This window comes from Delphinus delphis, chromosome 4 (assembly GCF_949987515.2).
Source record: "Delphinus delphis chromosome 4, mDelDel1.2, whole genome shotgun sequence".
NCBI classification, from domain to species: domain Eukaryota; kingdom Metazoa; phylum Chordata; class Mammalia; order Artiodactyla; family Delphinidae; genus Delphinus; species Delphinus delphis.
Genome location: NC_082686.1, coordinates 86,987,711 through 87,010,382, shown reverse-complemented (window position 1 = coordinate 87,010,382; position 22,672 = coordinate 86,987,711). Strand labels below are relative to the sequence as shown.

The 22,672-nt window shown below is 38.8% G+C and overlaps 1 protein-coding gene across 8 annotated transcripts in view; it reads right to left on the bottom strand.

Annotated features, from left to right (window-relative positions):
• The window catches only part of PEX5L (peroxisomal biogenesis factor 5 like), a 250,634-nt gene that overhangs the window by 80,902 nt on the left and 147,060 nt on the right, over positions 1 to 22,672 (bottom strand). For all 8 annotated transcript variants that reach the window (XM_060011086.1, XM_060011088.1, XM_060011081.1 and 5 more), the window contains 2 exons: positions 19,091 to 19,202; positions 2,577 to 2,771 (listed from right to left, as the gene is read on the bottom strand). In XM_060011086.1, the coding sequence (XP_059867069.1) occupies positions 2,577 to 2,771; positions 19,091 to 19,202 (307 nt within the window). The remainder of the gene's footprint in view (positions 1 to 2,576; positions 2,772 to 19,090; positions 19,203 to 22,672) is intronic.

The following is a 22,672-nucleotide window of genomic DNA, read 5'->3' as shown; positions in this document are numbered from 1 at the left end:
CATTGTCTCCCTGTGGCTGAATTCTTACAAAGAACCTGGCTGGTTCCCTCTCATGAACAGGTGTGTGACTGTGAACAATCCACTTAGACAACCTTAGAGGCCAGTTTTTTCGTTTATAAAAAGGTAGGTTTGCAGTCAGTGTCCTCTAAAGTCGTTTAAACTAAGAATTTTTTTTTTTTTTTTTCGGTATGCGAGCCTCTCACTGTTGTGGCCTCTCCCATCGCGGAGCACAGGCTCCGGACGCACAGGCTCAGCGGCCATGGCTCACGGGCCCAGCCACTCCGCGGCATGTGGGATCCTCCTGGACTGGGGCATGAACCCGTGTCCCCTGCATCGGCAGGCGGACTTTCAACCACTGCGCCACCAGGGAAGCCCCCTAAACTAAGAATTTTTATGACTTCTTCACAAGGCATTTTCTCAAAAGCAGAGAAATGAAAGTATCATTTATGTGTTTATTATATTATATTGTAATGTATTTAACAATATACCCTTATGCATATGTATAAATTTCACTTATTGAAATGGAATAAACCTAGAGAACACGGATGATGAGGAAATAATTATAAAATTTTCCTCCAGAGAGACAGGCCTCAAAAAGTGACGTGGCAGAGGAGCGCAGATCCTGTGTGTGCAACCAGTTTGAGCAGCGTGCTGGTTCTCTTCCCTTTCTCTATGATCTGTCCTTGGTGAGCTCATCTACACCCGTGACTGTGATGGCTATTCATAGGCTTCTGACTTTCAAATCTCTATTTCCTGCTTGGTTCTCTTTCCTGAGTTCTAGATTTACACATTTAACAGTCCATTGGATATCTCTACAGAGTTATCTCATATATAACAGGTATCTCTCCACAGTTTCCTCATATATAACAGGTTCAAAACTGAACTTGACAATTTCCACCTTGACATCCCCCCCCGCCCCCCGCCTTCTCCTCTTGTACCCTCATCACAGAGTTTGGCACATTCTATATCTCTTCCTTGCTGGCATGCATATATCTACCCAGTCCACAAGTCTTGTTTTTATTTATTTATTTTTGAACTCATCTGCCTCTCACTATCCCCTCTGTCACTCTCTTACATGCCTGTATTGTCTCCCTGCCTCCATTCCTTTCTCCACACATCCAAAAGAGAAAATTTTTTCTAAAATAGAATCTGTTGATGGCACTCCTCTGAGTAAAAACCCTTCAACCCTGCCCTCCCCACAAACTTAACGACCTGGCATCCAAGAACTCCCATTATCTGACCCCTGGTGACGCTCAGATTTATTTCTCAGTACTCTACCGTTCTTGAATACTGTAGCAGTGCTTGTATTTGCTTGAAAAGGCATCTTTCTGTGTTTGTCTACTTGTGTGTGACTCCCTTTCTCTTCTGCATCAGGAATGCCCTGCCCCTTCCTTCCCACCTCTCTCTGATCCATATTTTTCATCTGGCAAATTCTTACTCAACCTTCAAGACTGCTCATATAGTGCCTCCTATAAGGCACCTTCTATAACCCCCTGGCTGGGTGAGGGGCTTAACCTGGGCTTTGCTTTATTGCAGCACATAGTACATATTTTATTATAATTATTTTAATCATTTTTCTATCTCTCCACTAGACTGTATACTTACTAAGGGGCAGAAAGCTTATATTATTTATCTTTGTATTTCCAGCACATAGTATGGAACACAACAGATATTTAGAGAAATGTTTACTGAACAAATGAATAAATGAATTCATGGCCATCTAACATGTATATATCACAGTGCTAAGCGATTTTACATATATGTATATCCCCTTTAACCTTTGTAACTTTATGGATAAGTTACTAATACGCTCATTTTATGGATACTTACCCATCCATGTTTCCCTTGGCTTTCTGAAATAACTGTTACCTTTCTTTTTCTTAAGAAAGGGGAGCTTAATTGACTGGTTCCATGATCTGAGGTTAAGGTCTCTTTTCTCGGGAAGATGTACAGTGGAGAGAAGTACAGGCTTTGAAGTTAATTAGAGCTTGGCTCAAATTCCAGCTCTTCCTCATACTAACTGGGATCTTGGGCAAGTTATTTAAATTTGAAAATTTGGTTCCTCATTCATTTCAAAGAGTTGTGATGAATTAACAGGCTAATATATGTAAATCACGTAGCACAGTTCTGGACATTGTAAGTCATCAGTGAATGGCAGCTGTTATTATTGTATTGGACGTATCCCCACACATGTTACTGTTCCTTCTGGCTGTTCCCGGACCTTGGGTTAGAGTTTTCTCTTTCTAGACTCTCTTCCCCTCTAGACTGAATTCTCCTAGAGAGCAAGATTCGTGTCTTATTTTTATTGTAACTCCAGTGCCTAGTGTGGTACCTGCCATCTATCAGAAACTCAATACACATGGGTTGTACAAATAAATGTATAAATCCACACCAGTTCTGCAAAGTTGAGCTCCCCAATTGCTATTTAATCTAAGCACAAAGAAGTGTGTCCTGTCCAGTTTCCTACATAGAATTAATCTTTTCTACTGTTTGTCCATGGTTTTAATGTCATTTGTAGAACTTCCTTGTTGTATTAAGCACAAGTGAACAGCAGCAGACACGAGCTATTGCCTTACCTAAGTCTAGGGATGCCGTCTCTGGGTTTCGGAGAGCCTGGCCTCTCTGCTCAGCATCCGCACTGATGAGGTCAGGCCCATCAACCTTTTTCTTGAGGGATGAGGTTTTCGATGAGGTCTCCAACTTCTTGGCTTTGGTTTGGGTTTGAGAGACGGGTTCACTCAGGTCAAGGAGATCTAAACCTGTGGTCAATACTATCAAAGATGGAAGAGGTTAAGAGAAGCTCACTCACTGCTCTGAAATTGTTTTTTAAAAATAGGTTTCAGTTGGGTGCAGAAGGATTTTGTGTTTGTAGTGTAGGTTAGAAGAACCAAATTAAGTTAGCTCACCACTGATTTATAAAAATAGTTTGTATTTAGACTGGGAAGCTTGCTGCATGTCCTCCTTTATTTGTCACGGTAGAAATCTGCAGGACTTAGACCAGCCTCACCAGTGATGAAGGTTTGAACGGAATTAAAATGATAAAATTGAATCTGAGTTCAGGTACTATTTACTTTATGGCTTTGCTTTATAAAGAGGTTTATTTCAGAGTGCAGTTTTTCCAGAGCAATCTATCATATTCAGAGAGATGCTTGCAAAACAGTGATGAGGAAGATTTGGTAGTTTCTGAATGTCTCTGTGCTTTAATTTCAAACTACTAAAGTATCCAGGGTATAAAGGAATGCTGTTAATAATCTTTTATTTAATTAAGCAGTTCAATCAGAAAACGGCTTGCTGTTTGGGCTCACACTAGAGAGGTATTTTATAATCCATAGTTAATGAATAGGGTACACATGTTAATGCCTTTGGTGCTTAATATGCAAATTTAAATTTCAGTGTAACAAACCATAAAATGGTTCCACTTTTACTTCCCAGCAGGTTGATTACACTGTGTTAAATACTCTAATGAAGGCAGAAATAATAATTTGTTCAAATGCAAACTAGGCAAATGAGAATTAAAAAGGCAAGCTCTGTAACCCTTCATTCTTGTTTCTCATAAGTGCAAGTGTTTGACTAACTCATTGTGAGAAATGGAAAATTCCTATTAGAAAAAGTCCCTCCAGCCCTACCTCTCTTTCAGCCCTGGCACCTGGGGGGCTGGCTTCTGAACTGGCCTGACCTAGGGTCTCTTCACCCGGCTAGCTTAGGAAAGCTACTCAAGTGACAGGGACACTCCTTGTGCAAACCCTTCCCAGCACCGTCTACAACCTCCGCACCTCTCCTTCTCCTCTTTGATCTCCCGGCTTGTCTCTTGGTAGGAAATGGATTTTTGTTGACATCTCAACACTCTTCCATCTATTTCCCACTTGCATTCAAGGCAGGGCCAGGGCTTAATTAATTTCACAACCAGGATTTCTTTAGTACTGAACGTTGAGCTCCTCATGAGCTAACCATCCTACGGGATTCTTAGGATAGAATCTTTACTCTCAGTAATCTTGCTTTCTGATTTCAGTTACAAATTACAACAGTTGGATGTTATAATGGTGAAGTGGAAAGACCTGGCTCTACCACCGCTTAGCTGTGTGACTTGGAGTAAGCTTCTTGACCTCTCTGAGTTTCAGTGTCCTCATCTGGAAAATGCAGAATCAAGTCTGTCCTTTAGGTATGATAGGAAGATTAAATTATCTAATCTGTAAGTCAAATGTGTAAAGTGCCAGGCATACTGTAGGTATTCAGTAAATGTTATTTCCATTCTTTGGTGGCCAATTTGTGATGCTTTTCTTTCCTTTTCCTTTTTCTTGCTCTCCTATTTTCCCCACTCCTCTCTGTTTCAGGCAAGAGTCAGATCCATACACGGACAGAAAGAGGAAACACCACCGGGAATAAAATGGAGGATGAGACAAGATATTGGTTCTACAGAAGATGCTATGAAGTAAATTTTTCATAAAAAGGCCTGAAAGTGTCATCACATCTGAGCTTATCTTGTCCCAGTCTTCCTGAGGAGACAGGAACCACTTTCCAATGCAAGATGCTCTGAGCTACGAGGAGTATTTTGTGGCCGGCAAGTACTTGAATGTGGGGGGAAAAGAGTAGCTTTCCGACCTCAGCTGCCTGGCTTGACGTCTAAAATGTAAGCGCAGCAAGCAGCCAAGGTAGGCTAGGATGCCACACATTTCATATCCTTTGAATGTTTAAATGGAAATTTCCAGGCCACGGTTTTGTTGGCAGGGGTTCTATAGGCCCACCGTGATTTCCTTATAACAGAAGGAAGGAAGTGGATAACAGTCTCTGGAATGCCATATATGTCTTTTTACTAATTGCGCAAACAATTACGAATCAGTCACTTGCTCCTACACTTCTTTTAGAAACAAATTACATAGGACTCGTCTGCTTGCATATAGGAAGTACATTTGTTACAGAATAATAACTGATGAGTATTAATTTAATTCTATATCTTTCTTACCATTCAGAATAAATGAATTGCTCAAAGACTGAATTGTGAATTCAAACTTGCCTCAGTAACGTTTTTTCCCCTCCAAACTGTCCTCAGCACTTCCTGAGTTTGTTCTGAGCTCTCTGTTCCTTTGTTCTTTTCCCAGCAAATGTGAAACAACTGCTTGGCACAGACAAAAGGCCCTATTTGTTATAGTTGATGAAGGGGGTGCCTTGGAGGTTGAATGGCAAGCTTGAAGCTGAGAGAGTCCCTGGGGAACACAATTTCAAAAGCATAGAAGGATGTGTTCAGCCTTTCACTTTGTGAAGAAAGACAAATCTCATTTTAGTGTGTGAGTGTGCGTGTGTGTGTGTGCGTGTGGCGTGCACTTTAGTTAAGATAAAAATAAAGGGTCTCACTGTTTCATACGGGGTTCGAAGATAGCATAGCTTAGCATGGAAGGGGGTGTCTGCTCTACTGATTTTCTTAATCTGATTTTAAAGATTCTCTTAGGCACATGAAGGTTTGTGTCCCAGAATTTGTGTTTAAATTAAAATAATCATCTGTCATAGTGGAAGTGAAATTGTGTGTGTACAATTGTGTGAGAGGGACAGAGAGCGTGAGAGAGAGAGAGAGAGGAGATAAGGAAAGAGAGTGACTTGAAGATGCTATGCTGTTGGCTTTGGAGATAGAATATGGGGCCACAAACCAAGGAATTCTAGGTACCATGGAAAAGGCAAGGAAATGAATTCTCCTTTAGAGCCTCCAGAAGGAATGCAGCCCTCCTGACACCTTGATTTTTAGGACAGCTGAGTTCCAGAATTGTAGGATAATAAATTTATGTTGTTTTAAGCCACTGAATTTGTCGCAATTTGTTACAGCAGCAATAGGAAAATAATATAGCTGGTAGGTCAGTGTCCACAGAGGATTCAAACACAGTCCCATCACCTCCAAGCCTGTGCTCTTCACCATTTCTCCCTAGACTTTATGTGAACTTGAAAGCAATGTGCTGACCCTGTTGATGTGGCTTTGATTATTTTTTGTTTAGCTACCAATTATTTGCCAGTTTGGGTAGTCTGAGGCATAATTTAAATAGTTGGCAATCTCAAAAACTTTTTTTTTTTTGATAACAATTCCACTGGGTGGAATTTCCTAAAGATAGAAGATGTAATATGTTATATAAGTATTTGTTTCTATCTCTCTCAAGGACACATGATTGAAGATCACAACCTATTGAACTGGAAGGCTCCCACAGGGCACTGAAGATGTTTATGAATACTAGATTACTTGGGCCCTAGGAGGTGAGGCTGCTTAGAACAGTTAGGATAAGGTAGCACCTATTATGAAGCACTGATTTGATACGTTAATGGCAAGTACAGTGCTATTAACACCACTACTGTATAATGAACCTCAGATTTTCAGTGACTTTCTCTAAAGGAATAAATCTACAAGGAGTGGTCAGAGAGGACAGACCATGGACAGCCCTGACTGGGGCAGTCACAGAATGTGCTGCAAGGAGCTGATGGGATCTCTGTTCTGATTTGTAAGCTACTCTGGCATTCCAGAAAACATGGAATTCTTTAATACAATGCTTACAAAGCAAACTCCTTTAGGAAGGATTTTGCCAGTGATGTCAAATAGATAAATTGGACTTAAATAATTCAACCAACTTTTGCCTTTTTATTGGAATACATAATTAAAGCTACTTCCCAAATTTCTAAGTTCTCTAAAGTGGCATGCTATTGGGTTCATGGCTATTTGGGTTTTATAAAAATGTATTTGGAAAAATTACACTAATTCTGCAGTTAAGATATTTAATTAGGTGGCTGTGATGGCATTGTGAACTTTGTTAAGGGTATCTTTTCCCTTATATATAGGGGTCTCTTTGATAGGTATACAGGTCCCATACCAAGGAGTGATACTCTTATTTTTTAAATCTTGAAAAATGTTTCTATAGTAACTGTCCACTTAATAGCTCAAGATTATGGATACATTATTTTTAGATTATGTAGATTGATAAATGTAAACCAAGGACCCCCTATTCTTCTTGCTTTTCAGAAGAGTCTTTCCTGTACTTTGACATATATTTTTGGGAGATTATAGGACAAGAAGTTACTATTGCAAGTTTTATAGTAATTACTTGTCCTATAACATAAGCAATATCTTAAAAATATCTATTTTCTAGTTACTGTCAGAGCATTTTTTACATGCATCTGTGTAAATATATATTTGCCATTTAAAAATCAAGGGTATTAGCAATCTTGGTCTACCTACCATTTAGGGACACAGTTTAAGAGGGTCGAGGAATTAACTGTCTACCTAGATTTCAGAAGAATAAAAGATAATTTAGGATGTTAATGGCAAAAAAACGGAAAACATCCTTATTTGATCAGCTTGAAGTCATCATCACTGGATGACAAAAGTTAATGTAGAAACAAGCAGAAAGTAAAAAAAAAAAAAATTGAAATACTTAAGAACAAAATTACAATTTAGAACTTCTATGAGGTAGAAGATTGATATGTTCTTTTAGGGTCAGAGAGAAAAAACCCTGCATTTGACTGACCTTTGGAAGAGATAATTGCTATATTGTTTACTTTGTGTTAAGTTATATAAGAACTATATTCTTTATATATTTAAAGACTTGTCAAGACGGTGGTACACTGGATTTATTTTTTCATTGGAAGAAAATGCCGAGTATAAAAGCCTCTCATCTTAATACAAGGTTCTTCAAATTTCTATTTGATTGACTTGGTACAACTTAAAGCAGGTCCTGCCCCATATTTTACTCCAAGATTGTTTATTATCCATTCCTTAAGTGTAAAGACATACATAATGCTTGGGATGTGATAGGCACGTAATGTTCAATGACTGTCCTGATTTCACAATGTAATTTCATACTATTCTGAAATGATGTTCCATTTAAAATGACTATTAAAAATTTGGACAGAAAATGATAACTATACCTTTTGCCCAGAAACTTTAGCTATAAAATTATTGGACCATGTTAGAATTCTTTCTAAGATGTTCGTATGTTAAAGTTTCTCCTTTTTAAAAATGTATAATAATGTGAATTATGTTGCATATTGAGATATAAATTGTGGGTCTGGAATAATTTTAAAAAAGAACTATAATCCTTAGGGATTAACAAAAATATAGTGTTTCTGCCTTGACATATATATATATAAATATATATATATATTTTTTTTTTGACAGAAAAGAAGATAAAAAATACATTTAAAAAGAGCAACAGTCAAGGTGGTACAAATAAAACAAAGACTAAGATGATTAAATTTAATAATTCTAGTAAATATGTTAAAAATTGAGTAAATATTCCAATTATCACAGAAAAATTGTCAGAGTGAATTTTCTTTTATTTTTTTATGGTTTGAGCAAATACTGCAGTTCTGCAACAATGCTGATTTTATTTTTCAAATTTAAGTTCTCCTAAACACATAGCTCTAGAGTGCTCTTCTGTTTAGGTTACATATGGGCACCATATTTAACTGTCCAATTATCTTTTTTTTTTACATCTTTATTGGAGTATAATTGCTTTACAGTGGTGTGTTAGTTTATGCTGTATAACAAAGTAAATCAGCTATACGTATACATATATCCCCATATCTCCTCCCTCTTTTGTCTCCCTTCTACCCTCCCTATCCCACCCCTCTAGGTGGTCACAAAGCACCGAGCTGATCTCCCTGTGCTATGTGGCTGCTTCCCACTACCTATCTGTTTTACATTTGGTAGTGTATATATGTCCATGCCACTCTCTCACTTTGTCCCAACTTACCCTTCCCCTTTGCTGTGTCCTCAAGTCCATTCTCTATGTCTGAGTCTTTATTCCTGTCCTGCCCCTAAGTTCTTCAGAAACATTTTTTATTTATATATTTCTTAGATTACATATATATGTGTTAGCATACAGTATTTTTCTCTTTCTGACTTACTTCACTCTGTGTGACAGTCTCTAGGTCCATCCACCTCACTACAAAGAACTCAATTTCGTTTCTTTTTATGGCTGGGGAATATTCCACTGTATATATGTGCCACATATTCTTTATCCATTCATCTGTTGATGGACACTTAGGTTGCTTGCACATCCTGGCTATTGTAAATAGAGCTGCAATGAACATTGCGGTACATGACTCTTTTTTTTTTTTTTAATAAATTTATTTTATTTATTTATTTTTGGCTGCATTGGGTCTTCGTTGCTGCGCTTGGGCTTTCTCTAGCTGTGGTGAGCAGGGGTTACTCTTCGTTGCGGTGTGTGGGCTTGCGGTGGCTTCTCTTGTTGCAGAGCACAGGCTCTAGGCACGCGGGCTTCAACAGTTGTGGCTCGCAGGCTCTAGAGCTCAGGCTGAGTAGTTGTGGCACATGGGCTTAGTTGCTCCATGGCATGTGGGATATTTCTGGACCAGGGCTCAAACCCGTGTCCCCTGCATTGGCAGGTGGATTCTTAACCACTGTCCCACCAGGGAAGTCCCCATGACTCTTTTTGAATTATGGTTTTCTCTGGGTATATGCCCAGTAGTGGGATTGCTGGGTCATATGGTAGTTCTATTTGTAGTTTTCTAAGGACCCTCCATACTGTTCTCCATAGTGGCTGTATCAATTTACATTCCCACCAACAGTGCAAGAGGGTTCCCTTTTCTCCACACCCTCTCCAGCATTTATTGTTTGTAGATTTTTTGATGATGGCCATTCTGACCGGTGTGAGGTGATACCTCATTGTAGTTTTAATTTCCATTTCTCTAATGATTAATGATGTTGAGCATCCTTTCATGTGTTTGTTGGCAATCTGTATATCTTCTTTGGAGAAATGTCTATTTAGGTCTTCTGCCCATTTTTGGATTGCATGAGCTGCTTGTGTTTTTTGGAGATTAATCCTTTGTCAGTTGCTTCGTTTGCAAATATTTCTCCCATCCTGAGGGTTGTCTTTTTGTCTTGTTTATGTTTCCTTTGCTGTGCAAAAGCTTTTGTTTCATTAGGTCCCATTAGTTTATTTTTATTTCCATTTCTCTAGGAGGTGGGTCAAAAAGGAGCTTGCTGTGATTTATGTCATAGAGTGCTCTGCCTATGTATTCCTCTAAGAGTTTTGTAGTGTGTGGCCTTACATTTAGGTCTTTAATCCATTTTGAGTTTATTTTTGTGTATGGTGTTAGGGAGTGTTCTAGTTTCATTCTTTTACATGTAGCTGTCCAGTTTTCCCAGCACCACTTACTGAAAAGGCTGTCTTTTCTCTATTGTATATTCTTGCGTCCTTTATCAAAAGTAAGTTGACCATATGTGTGTGGGTTTATCTCTGGGCTTTCTATCTTGTTCCATTGATCTATATTTCTGTTTTTGTGCCAGTACCATACTGTATTGATTACTGTAGCTTTGTAGTGTAGTCTGAAATCCAGGAGACTGATTCCTCCAGCTCCATTTTTCTTTTTCAAGATTGCTTTGGCTATTTGGGGTCTTTTGTGTTTCCATACAAATTGTGAAATTTTTTGTTCTAGTTCTGTGAAAAATGCCATCGGTAGTTTGATAGGGATTGTAATGAATCTATAGATTGCTTTGGGTAGTACAGTCATTTTCACAATGTTGATTCTTCCAAGAACATGGTATAACTCTCCACCTGTTTGTATCATCTTTAATTTCTTTCATCAATGTCTTATAGTTTTCTGCATACAGGTCTTTTGTCTCCCTAGGTAGGTTCATTCCTAGGTATTTTATTTTTTTTGTTGCAATGGTAAATGGGAGTGTTTCCTTATTTTCTCTTGCATATTTTTTTATCATTAGTGTATAGGAATGCAAGAGAATTCTGTGCGTTAATTTTGTATCCAGCTACTTTACCAAATTCATTGATTAGCTGTAGTAGTTTTCTGGTAGCATCTTTAGGATTCTCTATGTATAGTACCATGTCATCTACAAACAGTGACAGTTTTACTTCTCCTTTTCTGATTTGGATTCCTTTTATTTCTTTTTCTTATCTGATTGCTGTGGCTAAAACTTCAAAAACTATGTTGAATAATAGCGGCAGAGTGGGCAACCTTGTCTTGTTCCTGATCTTAGCAGAAATGGTTTCCATTTTTCACCACTGAGAACGACGTTGGCTGTGGGTTTGTCATATATGGCCTTTATTAGGTGAGGTAAGTTCCCTCTATGCCCACTTTCTGGAGGATTTTATTTTAAATATGTGTTGAATTTTGTCAAAAGCTATTTCTGCATCAATTGAGATGATCATGTGATTTTTCTCCTTCAATTTGTTAATATGGTGTATCACATTGATTGATTTGCATATACTGAAGAATCTTTGCATTCCTGGGATAAACCCCACTTGATCATGGTGTATGATCCTTTTAATGTGCTGTTGGATTCTGTTTGCTAGTATTTTGTTGAGGATTTTTGCATCTATGTTCCTCAGTGTTATTGGCCTGTAGCTTTCTTTCTTTGTGACATCTTTGTCTGGTTTTGGTATCAGGGTGATGGTGGCCTCGTAGAATGAGTTTGGGAGTGTTCCTCCCTCTGCTATACTTTGGAAGAGTTTGAGAAGGATAGGTGTTAGCTGTTCTCTAAATGTTTGATAGAATTCGCCTGTGAAGTCAACTGGTCCCGGGCTTTTGTTTGTTGGAAGATTTTTAATCACAGTCTCAACTTCAGTGCTTGTGATTGGTCTGTTTATATTTTCTATTTCTTCCTGGTTCAGTCTCGGAAGGTTGTGCTTTTCTAAGAATTTGTCCATTTCTTCCAGGTTGTCCATGTTATTGGCATAGAGTTGCTTGTAGTAGTCTCTTAGCATGCTTTGTATTTCTGTGGTGTCTGTTGTAACTTCTCCTTTTTCATTTCTAAGTTTATTGATTTGAGTCCTCTCCCTCTTTTTCTTGATGAGTCTGGCTAACAGTTTATTAATATTGTTTATCTTCTCAAAGAACCAGCTTTTAGTTTTATTGATCTTTGCTATTGTTTCCTTCATTTCTTTTTCATTTCTTTCTGATCTGATCTTTATGATTTCTTTCCTTCTGCTAACGTTGGGTTTATTTGTCTTCTTTCTCTAATTGCTTTAGGTGTAAGGTTAGGTTGTTTATTTGAGATGTTTCTTGTTTCTTGAGGTAGGATTGTACTGCTATAAATTTCCCTCTTAGAATGCTTTTGCTGAATCCCATAGGTTTGGTGTCGTCCTATATTCATTGTCATTTGTTTCTAGGTATTTTTTGATTTCTTCAGTGATCTCTTGGTTATTAAGTAGTGTATTGTTTAGCCTCCATGTGTTTGTATTTTTTACAGATTTTTTCCTGTAATTGATATCTAGTCTCAGAGCATTGTGGTTGGAAAAGATACTTGGTACGATTTCAATTTTCTTAATTTTACCAAGGCATTATTTGTGACCCATGATATGATCTATCCTAGAGAATGTTCCATGAGCACTTCAGATGAAAGCGTATTCTCGTTTTTGGATGGAATGTCCTATAAATATGAATTAAGTCCATGTTGTTTTACATATCATTTAAAGTTTGTGTTTCCTTATTTATTTTCATTTTGGATGATCTGTCCATTGGTGAAAGTGGGGTGTTGAAGTCCCCTACTATTATTGTGTTACTGTCGATTTCCCCTTTTATGGCTGTTAACATTTGCCTTATGTATTGAGGTTCTCCTATGTTGGGTGCATAAATATTTACAATTGTTATATCTTCTTCATGGATTGATCCCTTGATCACTATGTAGTGTCCTTCTTTGTCTCTTATAACATTTTTATTTTAAAGTCTATTTTGTTGGATATGAGAATTGCTACTCCAGGTTTCTTTTGATTTCCATTTGTATGGAATATCTTTTTCCATCCTCTCACTTTTAGTCTGTAATGTGTCCCTAAGTCTGACGTGGGTCTCTTGTAGACAGCATATATACAGGTCTTTTTTTTGTATCCATTCAGCCAGTCTATGTCTTTTGGTTGGAGCATTTAATCCATTTACATTTAAGGTAATTATCGGTATGTATATTCCTATTACCATTTTCTTAATTGCTTTGGGTTTGTTATTGTAGGTCTTTTCCTTGTCTTGTGTTTCCTGTCTAGAGAAGTTCCTTTAGCATTTGTTGTAAAGCTGGTTTGGTGGTGCTGAATTCTCTTAGCTTTTGCTTGTCTGTAAAGGTTTTAATTTCTCCGTCGAATCTGAATGAGATCCTTGCTGGGTAGAGTAATTTTGGTTGTAGGTTTTTCCCTTTCTTCATTTTAAATATGTCCTGCCACACCCTTCTGGCTTGCAGGGTTTCTGCTGAGAACTCAGCTGTTAACCTTATGAGGATTCCCTTATATGTTATTTGTTGCTTTTCCCTTGGTGCTTTTAATATTTTTTCATTTTATTTTATTTATTTATTTTTTTTTGTGGTATGCAGGCCTCTCACCATTGTGGCCTCTCCCATTGTGGAGCACAGGCTCTGGACACACAGGCTCAGCAGCCATGGCTCACAGGCCCAGCCTCTCCGCGGCATGTGGGATCCTCCCGGACCGGGGCATGAACCCGTGTCCCCTGCAACGGCAGGCGGACTCTCAACCACTGCACCACCAGGGCAGCCCCTAATTTTTGATAGTTTGATTAATATGTGTCTTTGTGTGTTTCTCCTTGGATTTATCTTGTATGGGACTCTTTGTGCTTCCTGGACTTGACTGACCATTTCCTTTCTCACTTTAGGGAAGTTTTCAACTATAATCTCTCCAAATATTTTTTCAGTCCCTTTCTTCTTCTCTTATTCTTCTGGGACCCCTATAATTCGAACGTTGGTGTGTTTAGTGTTGTCCCAGCGGTCTCTGAGTCTGTCCTCAATTTTTTTTTAAACATCTTTATTGGAGTATAATTGCTTTACAATGGTGTGTTCATTTCTGCTTTATAACAAAGTGAATCAGTTACGCATATACATATGTCCCCATATCTCTTCCCTCTTGCGTCTCCCTCCCTCCCATCCTCCCTATTGTCCTCAATTCTTTTCATTATGTTTTCTTTATTCTGCTCTGTGGTAGTTATTTCCAGTATTTTGTCTTCCAGGTTACTTATCTGTTCTTCTGCCTCACTTATTCTGTTATTAATTCCTTCTAGAGAATTTTTAATTTCACTTATTGTGTTGTTCATCATTGTTTGTTTGCTATTTAGTTCTTCTAGGTCCTTGTTAAACCCTTCTTGTATTTTCTCCATTCTATTTCCAAGATTTTCGATCATCTTTACTATCATTACTCTGAATTCTTTTTCAGGTAGACTGCCTATTTCCTCTTCATTTGTTTGGTCTGGTGGGTTTTTACCTTGCTCCTTCATCTGCTGTGTATTTGTCTGTCTTCTTATTTTGCTTAACTTACTGCATTTGGGGTCTCCTTTTCGCAGGCTGCAGGTTTGTAGTTCCCACTGTCTTTGTTGTCTGCCACCAGTGGGTAAGGTTGTCTCAGTGGGTTGTGTAGGCTTCCTGGTGGAGGGGACTGGTGCCTGTGTTCTGGTAGATGAGGTTGGATCTTGTCTTTCTGGTTGGCAGGACCACATCCGGTGGTGTGTTTTGGGGTGTCTGTGAACTTATTATGATTTTAGGCAGCCTCTCTGCTAATGGGTGGGGTTTTGTTCCTGCCTTGCTAGTTGTTTGGCATGGGGTGTCCAGCACTGCAGGTTGCTGGTCACTGAGTGGAGCTGAGTCTTATCGCTGAGATGGAGATCTCTGGGAGAGCTTTTGCTATTTGATATTACATGGAGCCGGGAGGTCTCTTGTGGACCAATGTCCTGAACTCAGCTCTCCCACCTCAGAGACTCAGGCCTGACACCTGGCTGGAGCACCAAGACCCTGTCAGCCACATGGCTCAGAAGAAAAGGGAGAAGAAAAAGAAAGAAAAAATAAAATAAAATAACGTTATTAAAATTAAAAAATTGTTAAATATAAAAAAGTAATTAAAAAAAGAAAGAAAGAAGAGAGCAACCAAACTAATAAAAAATCCACCAATGAAAGCAAGCACTAAAAAGTATACTAAAAAGAAAAAAAACAAAAAAATAACAGACCGACAGAACCCTAGGACAAATGGTAAAAGCAAAGCTATACAGACAAAATCACACAAAGAAACATATACATACAACCTCACAAAAAGAGAAAAAGCAAAATAATATATATATTTTAAAAAAAGGGAAGAGAGCAATGAAATCAATAAACAAATTTACCAATGATAATAAGCTCTAAATACTAAACTAAGATAAACATACAACCAGAAACAAATTAGATGCAGAAAGCAAACCCCAAGTCTACAGTTGTTCACAAAGTCCACCGCCTCAATTTTGGGATGATTCGTTGTCTATTCAGGTATTCCACAGATCCAGGGTACATCAAGTTGATTGTGGAGATTTAATCCACTGCTCCTGAGGCTGGCTGCTGGGGGAGATTTCCCTTTGTCTTCTTTGTTTCCACAGCTCCGGGATTCAGCTTTGGATCTGGCCCCACCTATGCATGTAGGTCTCCTCAGGGTGTCTGTTCTTCACTCACACAGGATGGGGTTAAGTAGCAGCCAGGGGGCTCTGGCTCATTCAGGCTGGGGGTATGGAGGGGTACAGAATGTGGTGCAAGCCTGTGTTGGCAGAGGCTGGTGTGACGTTGCAACAGCCTGAGGTGCGCCATGTGTTCTCCTAGGGAAGTTGTCCCTGGATCACAGGACCCTGGCAGTGGTGGGCTGCACAGGCTCCCCGGAGGGGCGGTGTGGATAGTGACCTGTGCTTGCACATAGGCTTCTTGGCGGCTGTATCAGCAGCCTTAGCATTTCATGCCCGTCTCTGGTGTCCATGCTGATAGCTGCAGCTCACGCCCATCTCTGGAGCTTGTTTAGGCGGTGCGCTGAATCCCCTCTCCTCGCACACCCTGAAACAATGGTCTCTTTCCTCTTGGGCAGTTCCAGACTTTTTCCACAGACTCCCTCCCGGCTAGCTGTGGCGCACTAACCCCCTTCAGGCTGTGTTCACGCAGCCAACCCCAGTCCTCTCCCTGGGATCTGACCTCCAAGGCCCGAGCCTCAGCTCCCAGACACCGCCCTCCCTGGCAGGTGAGCAGACAAGCCTCTCAGGCTGCTGAGTGCTGGTTGGCACTGATCCTCTGTGCAGGAATCCCTCCGCTTTGCCCTCTGCACCTGTGTTGCTGTGCTCTCCTCCATGGCTCCAAAGCTTCCCCCCTGCCCACCCGCCGTCTCTGCCAGTGAAGGGGATTCCTAATGTGTGGAAACATTTCCTCCTTCACAGCACCCTCCCAGAGGTGCAGGTCCCGTTCCTATTCTTTTGTCTCTGTGTTTTCTTTTTTCTTTCACCCTACCCAGGTATGCGGGGAGTTTCTTGCCTTTTGGGAAGTCTGAGGTCTTCTGCCAGCACTCAGTAGGTGTTTTTTAGGAGTTGTTCCATATGTAGATGTATTTTTGATGTATTTGTGGGGAGAAAGGTGATCTCCATGTCTTACTCCTCTGCCATCTTGAGGGTCCCCCTGACATACATATATAAATATTTATTTATTTATTTTTGGCTGCGTTGGGTCTTCGTTGCTGCGTGTGGGCTTTCTCTAGTTGTGGCAAGTGCGGGCTACTCTTCGTTGCAGTGTGCGGGCTTCTCATTGCAGTGGCTTCTCTTGTTGCGGAGCACGGGCTCTAGGCACATGGGCTCAGTAGTTGTGGCTCATGGACTCTAGAGCGCAAGCTCAGTAGTTGTGGCACACGGGCTTAGTTGCTCCGCAGCATGTGAGATCTTCCCGGACCAGGGCTTGAAGCCATGTCCCCTGCATTGGCAGGTGGATTCTTAACCACTGCGCCACCAGGGAAGCCCCCCCAGACATATATTTTTAAGATTAAAAAAAACATACTATCAAATGAGAGTCTTCCTTAAAGATAAAAATCTGTGTGACCCAGATGCACTGAATGCTGAGGCCAAGCAATGAAAAACCCATAGTCTCAACATACCATTTTTCCTGACCTCTTACTTTGGAGGGTGTTATGGATTGAAATGTGTCCCCCAAAACTCATATGTTGAAGTTTTAACCCCCAGTACCTCAGAATGTAACTTTATTTAGAAATAGGGTCAATGGAGGTGTAATTAGTTAAGATGAGTCAGATTGGAGTAGGGTGGTAATAAAGAGAGGAAATTTGGACACAGAGACTGACATGCATACTGGGAGACATGCACACATGTCATGTGAAGATTAGAGTTATGCTTCCACAAGTCACGGAGCTACCAGAAACCAGGAGAGAGGCCTGGAACAGATCCTTCCCAAGCACCTTCAGAGGAAGCATGGTCCTGCTGACACCCTGATTTTGGACTTCTAGCTTCTAGAATTGTGAGGCAATAAATCTCTGTTGTCTAATCCACTCATTTTGTGGCATTTTGTCATGGCAGGCCTAGGAAACTAATACAGAAGGCAATACCCTAGGTACTGGGATTGCAAGAAATTACATATTCTTTTGAATATGTAATTTCCTCCAGTATTTCACAGTTCTCTCTGTTATATGCTAGAAAAATCAAGGTGAAAAGCAGCTTTTGAGTTGGATATTATGTTGCTCTCTCTGGTGAGCCCTTCCTATGTGACTTGGTTCTATCCTTCCTGAGAGTTGTAGAGGGTACTGGAATCAAGATCTGAGAATTATGCTTCGCAGCTTTTTCTTAGAACAGTGGGAATTTCTCAGTGTACCCCATTTTCATGGATTTTCCTGCAATTAGAGACACAAGGCTCCTCTGTATTTTTCTGGGGGTAGCTCAGTTTTGGAGGGGTGAGCTCCAGTTTCAATAGGTAAGGAGGATGAAACTGATCTGACAGGATCCGAACTTGTTTCATTTCCTGCCTAAAATGTACCAAGTACAATTTTATTTGCTTGATTACTCAAAGTGGTAGTTGAATTTAGAAAATGATTGCTTTGGTGTGTTAGCACTTACATAGATTGCTTCATTTAATCTTCCCAAGTAACCTATGAGATATAGATCTTACTACTATTAGACAGATGAGGAAATAGACTAACTTATGCAACTTGCTCAAGGACACAGAGTTGCTAAGTGGCAGAGTTGGGGTTGGAATTCACAAAGTTTAACTCCAGAGACTGTAGACTACACTCCCACATAAAGTGCCTCTATCTTGTGTTAGTTACTCTTATTGTTGTAATTTTTAGCGTTTCTTAAAAATCACAATTTCCTTCACCTGTGATTTCCTTCACTTACTTAAAAGTATAATAAAACTATGCCAGGAAGCAGCAGGCTGAGGACATGATGGGGAAATGAAACGAACTTTAACAAGACAGTATATAATTATCCTCTCCTTCCCCCATTAAATTCTCTCCTGCAATCCAATATAACCTTTGTTGTTTGATTCTGGACATCATTCTTTCATTCTTATTTGAACAACATGCCTTTGAGTGTGAATGTTGACTGAATGAAACCAATGCAGAAAGGCTGCCGCTGATCCAGAAGGCGACAAGTAGCTTTTGAGTCAAATCTTCCATTGTGGCCTCAGAGTGGGCTGTACCTAAGTGACTTAGTTTTCGAATTAGTGAGAATTTAAGTGCAGAGGATGCTGGAGAAGGTGTGATTGATACACTGGTATCCTGCATTCACTCAGTGGATGACAACTTATTAGTCCCTATACAGATAGCTTACTGTTTGATTATATTTAATTCCTGAACAATGTTCAAATAAATTGTTGTAAGAAGGAGCAACTAATCCATTTATATGACAAAAAAATAAAATTGTCTCGATAATATCCCAAGTCTCTAGGACATTTTAATTGTGATTTCAATCCACTTGAAGGGGTTGCCTATATTTTTATTTTACTGGACTTTTGTCATACAAAATATTTCCAGCCAGAACTTGAAAAACCTTACTCTGAAAGAGATGCTTTTGTTTTAAAGAATTCCTATATGATGTGACTTGAGACGCAAAGATGTACATATGAAAATTGGCATTGAAAAATGATTCATTGCTAATAGTGGTACTCTAATGTTTTCAAAATTGGTTGGATAATATCCATTGGCGTTTCTTATATTATAAAGAAAAGCAATCTATTGGTTTATATTGAACAGTATATACTCTAAAATTTCATTTGTTTGCAAACATTATTCTCCACTTAAAATGCATTGTGGAAAGAAAATGTGCATTTTTCTATCATGAAAATTGACTCCACTTGAGGATAAGTTAAAAGTGAAAGAATTACCGGCAGTGTTGGACGTTACTGGCCTTGCTATTGCCTCCGATTTGGTTTCACAGAGAAAATCATCGATGGAGGGACTCAGGAGGGGTCTGCTCTCTTGCTGTTCATTCACCAGCTGGGAACAAATGAACACAGGTGTCAAAGGACTTTGTCCAATTGCAGAATCAGATGAATTAAAATGCAGCCTTGCAACAAAATGAGAATAGCAAGCCTACCAAAAAATAAATCAATCAATAAGGAATAGGGGAGAGGCAAGAAAGGAAACAAAATCAGGGGGTGTGGAATGAGCCTTTCAGCACTGTCATATTTTTGATGCAGCCAACTTCAGTTTTCAAACCTCAAGCTTTTTTTCTCCTCCTAGAACGGTTTTGGAATTATCCTCTAATTTCAGTATGTAGAATATGACACCTATTGAATCACAGTTCCTAAGGGCCAATCTCACTCTTCATCTGGACAAAAAGCTCTCACTGAGACCTGGAACCATGGCTTCAGACCCTGACGTGACACATTCTGTTTAGGACTGGTCAGTCATTGCTATGTAGTAACAGCACGCACACACACAGAGATCCGTGTGCATGGATAAATGCTCTTTCTCTCTCTCTCTTAAAAAGCTCAAGTCACCTAAAGGCACACGCCCTTCCTTACATTTCCTTGGAATGCTTTTGTAGTGCATAACAAGTATTTTGAGAGAGTAGGAAGTATTGTTAACTGTACAGGTATCCGGTATATATGTTTGTGAAAATCTGTAGGTAAAAGAGATTTCTGTCAATTCAATTATATCTCCCCATTGGCTCGTTCTCTAATTTCAGAAATCTTTCAGTTTGATTTTTATTAGTTCTCATTATCAGTGGCAGCCAACTATTTACTTTCAGTTATTCTGCACCTCTTTGAATCCAAACATCCTTAAGTTCTGTTTCTAAGGGTAAGTGGAAAATTACACTTAAGATAACACAAGTGGTTAGTCCCTAAAAGAACTGTCTTAGTTTTTCGGGAGTTTTTATATTGGCCTTTCTTAAAATGGGCACAGTCATCTAGTTTTCTACTCGCTATAGGAAAAAGATGTGCCAAAAAATCTCTAGATTTTAAAATACTTATTTGCAAGGCTGTATTTTAAGAGACACATAAAATAACAAATGAAGTGTTTTGAAGTATTACCAAATCAAAATATTTTCTATGACTCACTTTCACTTCATTATTTCTCTGGCAATGTTAGTGGTATTATAGCTTAGAGCTTATGGACCCTGACAAGAGACCTAAATAATGGTAAATATGGGAAGAAAAAATGCAATTCTATTATTGGTGAAGGAGGAATATGGAAGCATTAGTGATTATTCGGGGACTGAAAACCAAGAGGCACCTTTGGTACTTTTACACATTCATGCTATTATCTTAACATGGATAAATCTCAGATCTTCACTGAAGTCTAAGATTTTGAGATAGAGTTGGCACTTTAATTTCACTCATATTAATTTGTACATGTTATCGAGGGTTCTAAGCATTAACAATGCTCATTTTCTTTTAATGTTCAAGTTATAGAGATAGAAAAATTTTCAATTATAAGTTTTAGTGTTACTATGTATAAAGACTCACAGATTTCTCTAAATTATCTGAGGTCTGTTTTGGTTGTAACCTATTTTTTGGGATGCTCCTTTAATCCATGAACAAAACTCTTGAGTTTCTTTGCATTTTGTTTTCTGAATTTGAACATTCTTGGGTATCACCCATCCTATTTATATTGAAATATTTTTTAATGTTGAGGGACTATGAGCTTCTCATGTTTTGGGGATAAAATATATTAGAAGTTTTGTAAATGCCATGGTTTATGCCAGCTCTTCGGAAAATGTGATTAGTTTTCTGGGATCTGTTTTTCATTTATAGGTAGCTCATGTAAAAACTGTGTTTATGCAGTTTCTTAAAGACTCATACATTAATGTGTATTTCTTGGGAGAACTTGCCCTTTTAGCCATATATGCTTAGCATATTGAACCCATCTAGTATGATATCACCATGGTGATGTGGTCTTGATGTAGCAACAATGTCTACCTCCAGGCTGTGTCATTCTCACAGCTGTCAAGGGAGAGATGGATTCTGCTGTGCTATAAACATCATGAAAGATGAAGGTCACCATCAAATATGGCACCACACTATACTCATAGAATTTATTGTAACAGGCTTACATTTATTAAGTTGTGCATTCTGACTACTAGGTCTTATTGACCTAGGCTAAAGTGAAAAAGGCGCAAAAACTCAATACAACCAATACAACTTCAGTTTTAAAATACGTATGACATGTGTGTGATGTCATAACTCTTTTTGTTAGCCATTATTTCTCTGAAGAAGTCTGATGTTATTGATAGATAACTAAGAAAATTTATTCTCTTAGTCCTGGTCTTGAGAAATATCCATTATTATGTAAAAGGTACCTATGATTTATATTCCACAAAAGCCCCCTTATACTTTTTCTTTACTTTGGATACAATTAAATTCCTTTGCAAATAAAAGGACTAATAATTTATTTCCAAGTCATAGCTCTGTGAGTAGGTGTGTAGAATAGACCTAGATTACCTATGGTTTTAGAAGACCAGGGTATTAGATTTCTGTAGATATTTTTAATTGCAAACACTGAAAAATTAGTCTAAATTTGATAAAAGAATTCTAGAAAGTAAGACCTTTCCACATAAATATCTAAATGGAAAAACAAAGGACAGCCACAATTAATTGAAAGGCCTATCCTTTTAGGCAAGTCTGCTTTATCAGAGGTAATAGGATTTTTTTTTTTTTGAGTCTCTCTCCTCATTCAAACCAAAGACTTATTTTCTAGGGAAAGCACTTCTAGCACTCAGATTTTCTCAGCATAGGAAGAAAAGAATACCAAAGAGGAGGTTATTCAGAGAGACCCTAGAGAGCCCAAGACTAAGTTGTGGCTTCTCCTCATAAGGTCTTTTCCACACCTACTGTCTTATTTGTGACCACACTTCACCCCTGGACTGGAGGTGTTCCCATAACATGTCTGTCCCGTTCCCATAACTGAGCTGTTCCTGTGACTTTCTTCCATAGATACAAATCAAAGAGGAAACTTCACATTACTTTCTGAGTCTGTGCTTTTCAAGCTAGAGCACCGTTTAGCTGTTGGGAAATGATGAGATTGGAGTGGGGATAGTGGCAGGGCTCAAGGGTGAAGAGGATGAAAGGCCAGATTTCAGATAGCATGGAAAGGTCATTTGGGAACTGAAGGTTTTTGGGTTTTGATTGAGATATGGAAGATGAAATAGGAGATATCATGAAAAAAATCTTTTGTTATTAACTCTGAGGTAAGAGGCTATGTCTTACTCATATTTATATCCTTCACAACTTCTAATAGAATGTTTTCATATAAGAGGGGCTCAATAAATGGCTACCAAATGGGACAGTGACTTTGCAGAAACTGAAGATATAAAAATATCTATCTCAAACAGTCCAATTTTGAACTGTATCTTCAGTCAGATGAATTTAAGAATCATTATTTTAGCCCTACTAAGTCCCATTTTATTTTTACTTGTATAGATAAGAATGGCTTTTCACATGCCTCCCTCCTGATTTTCAAAC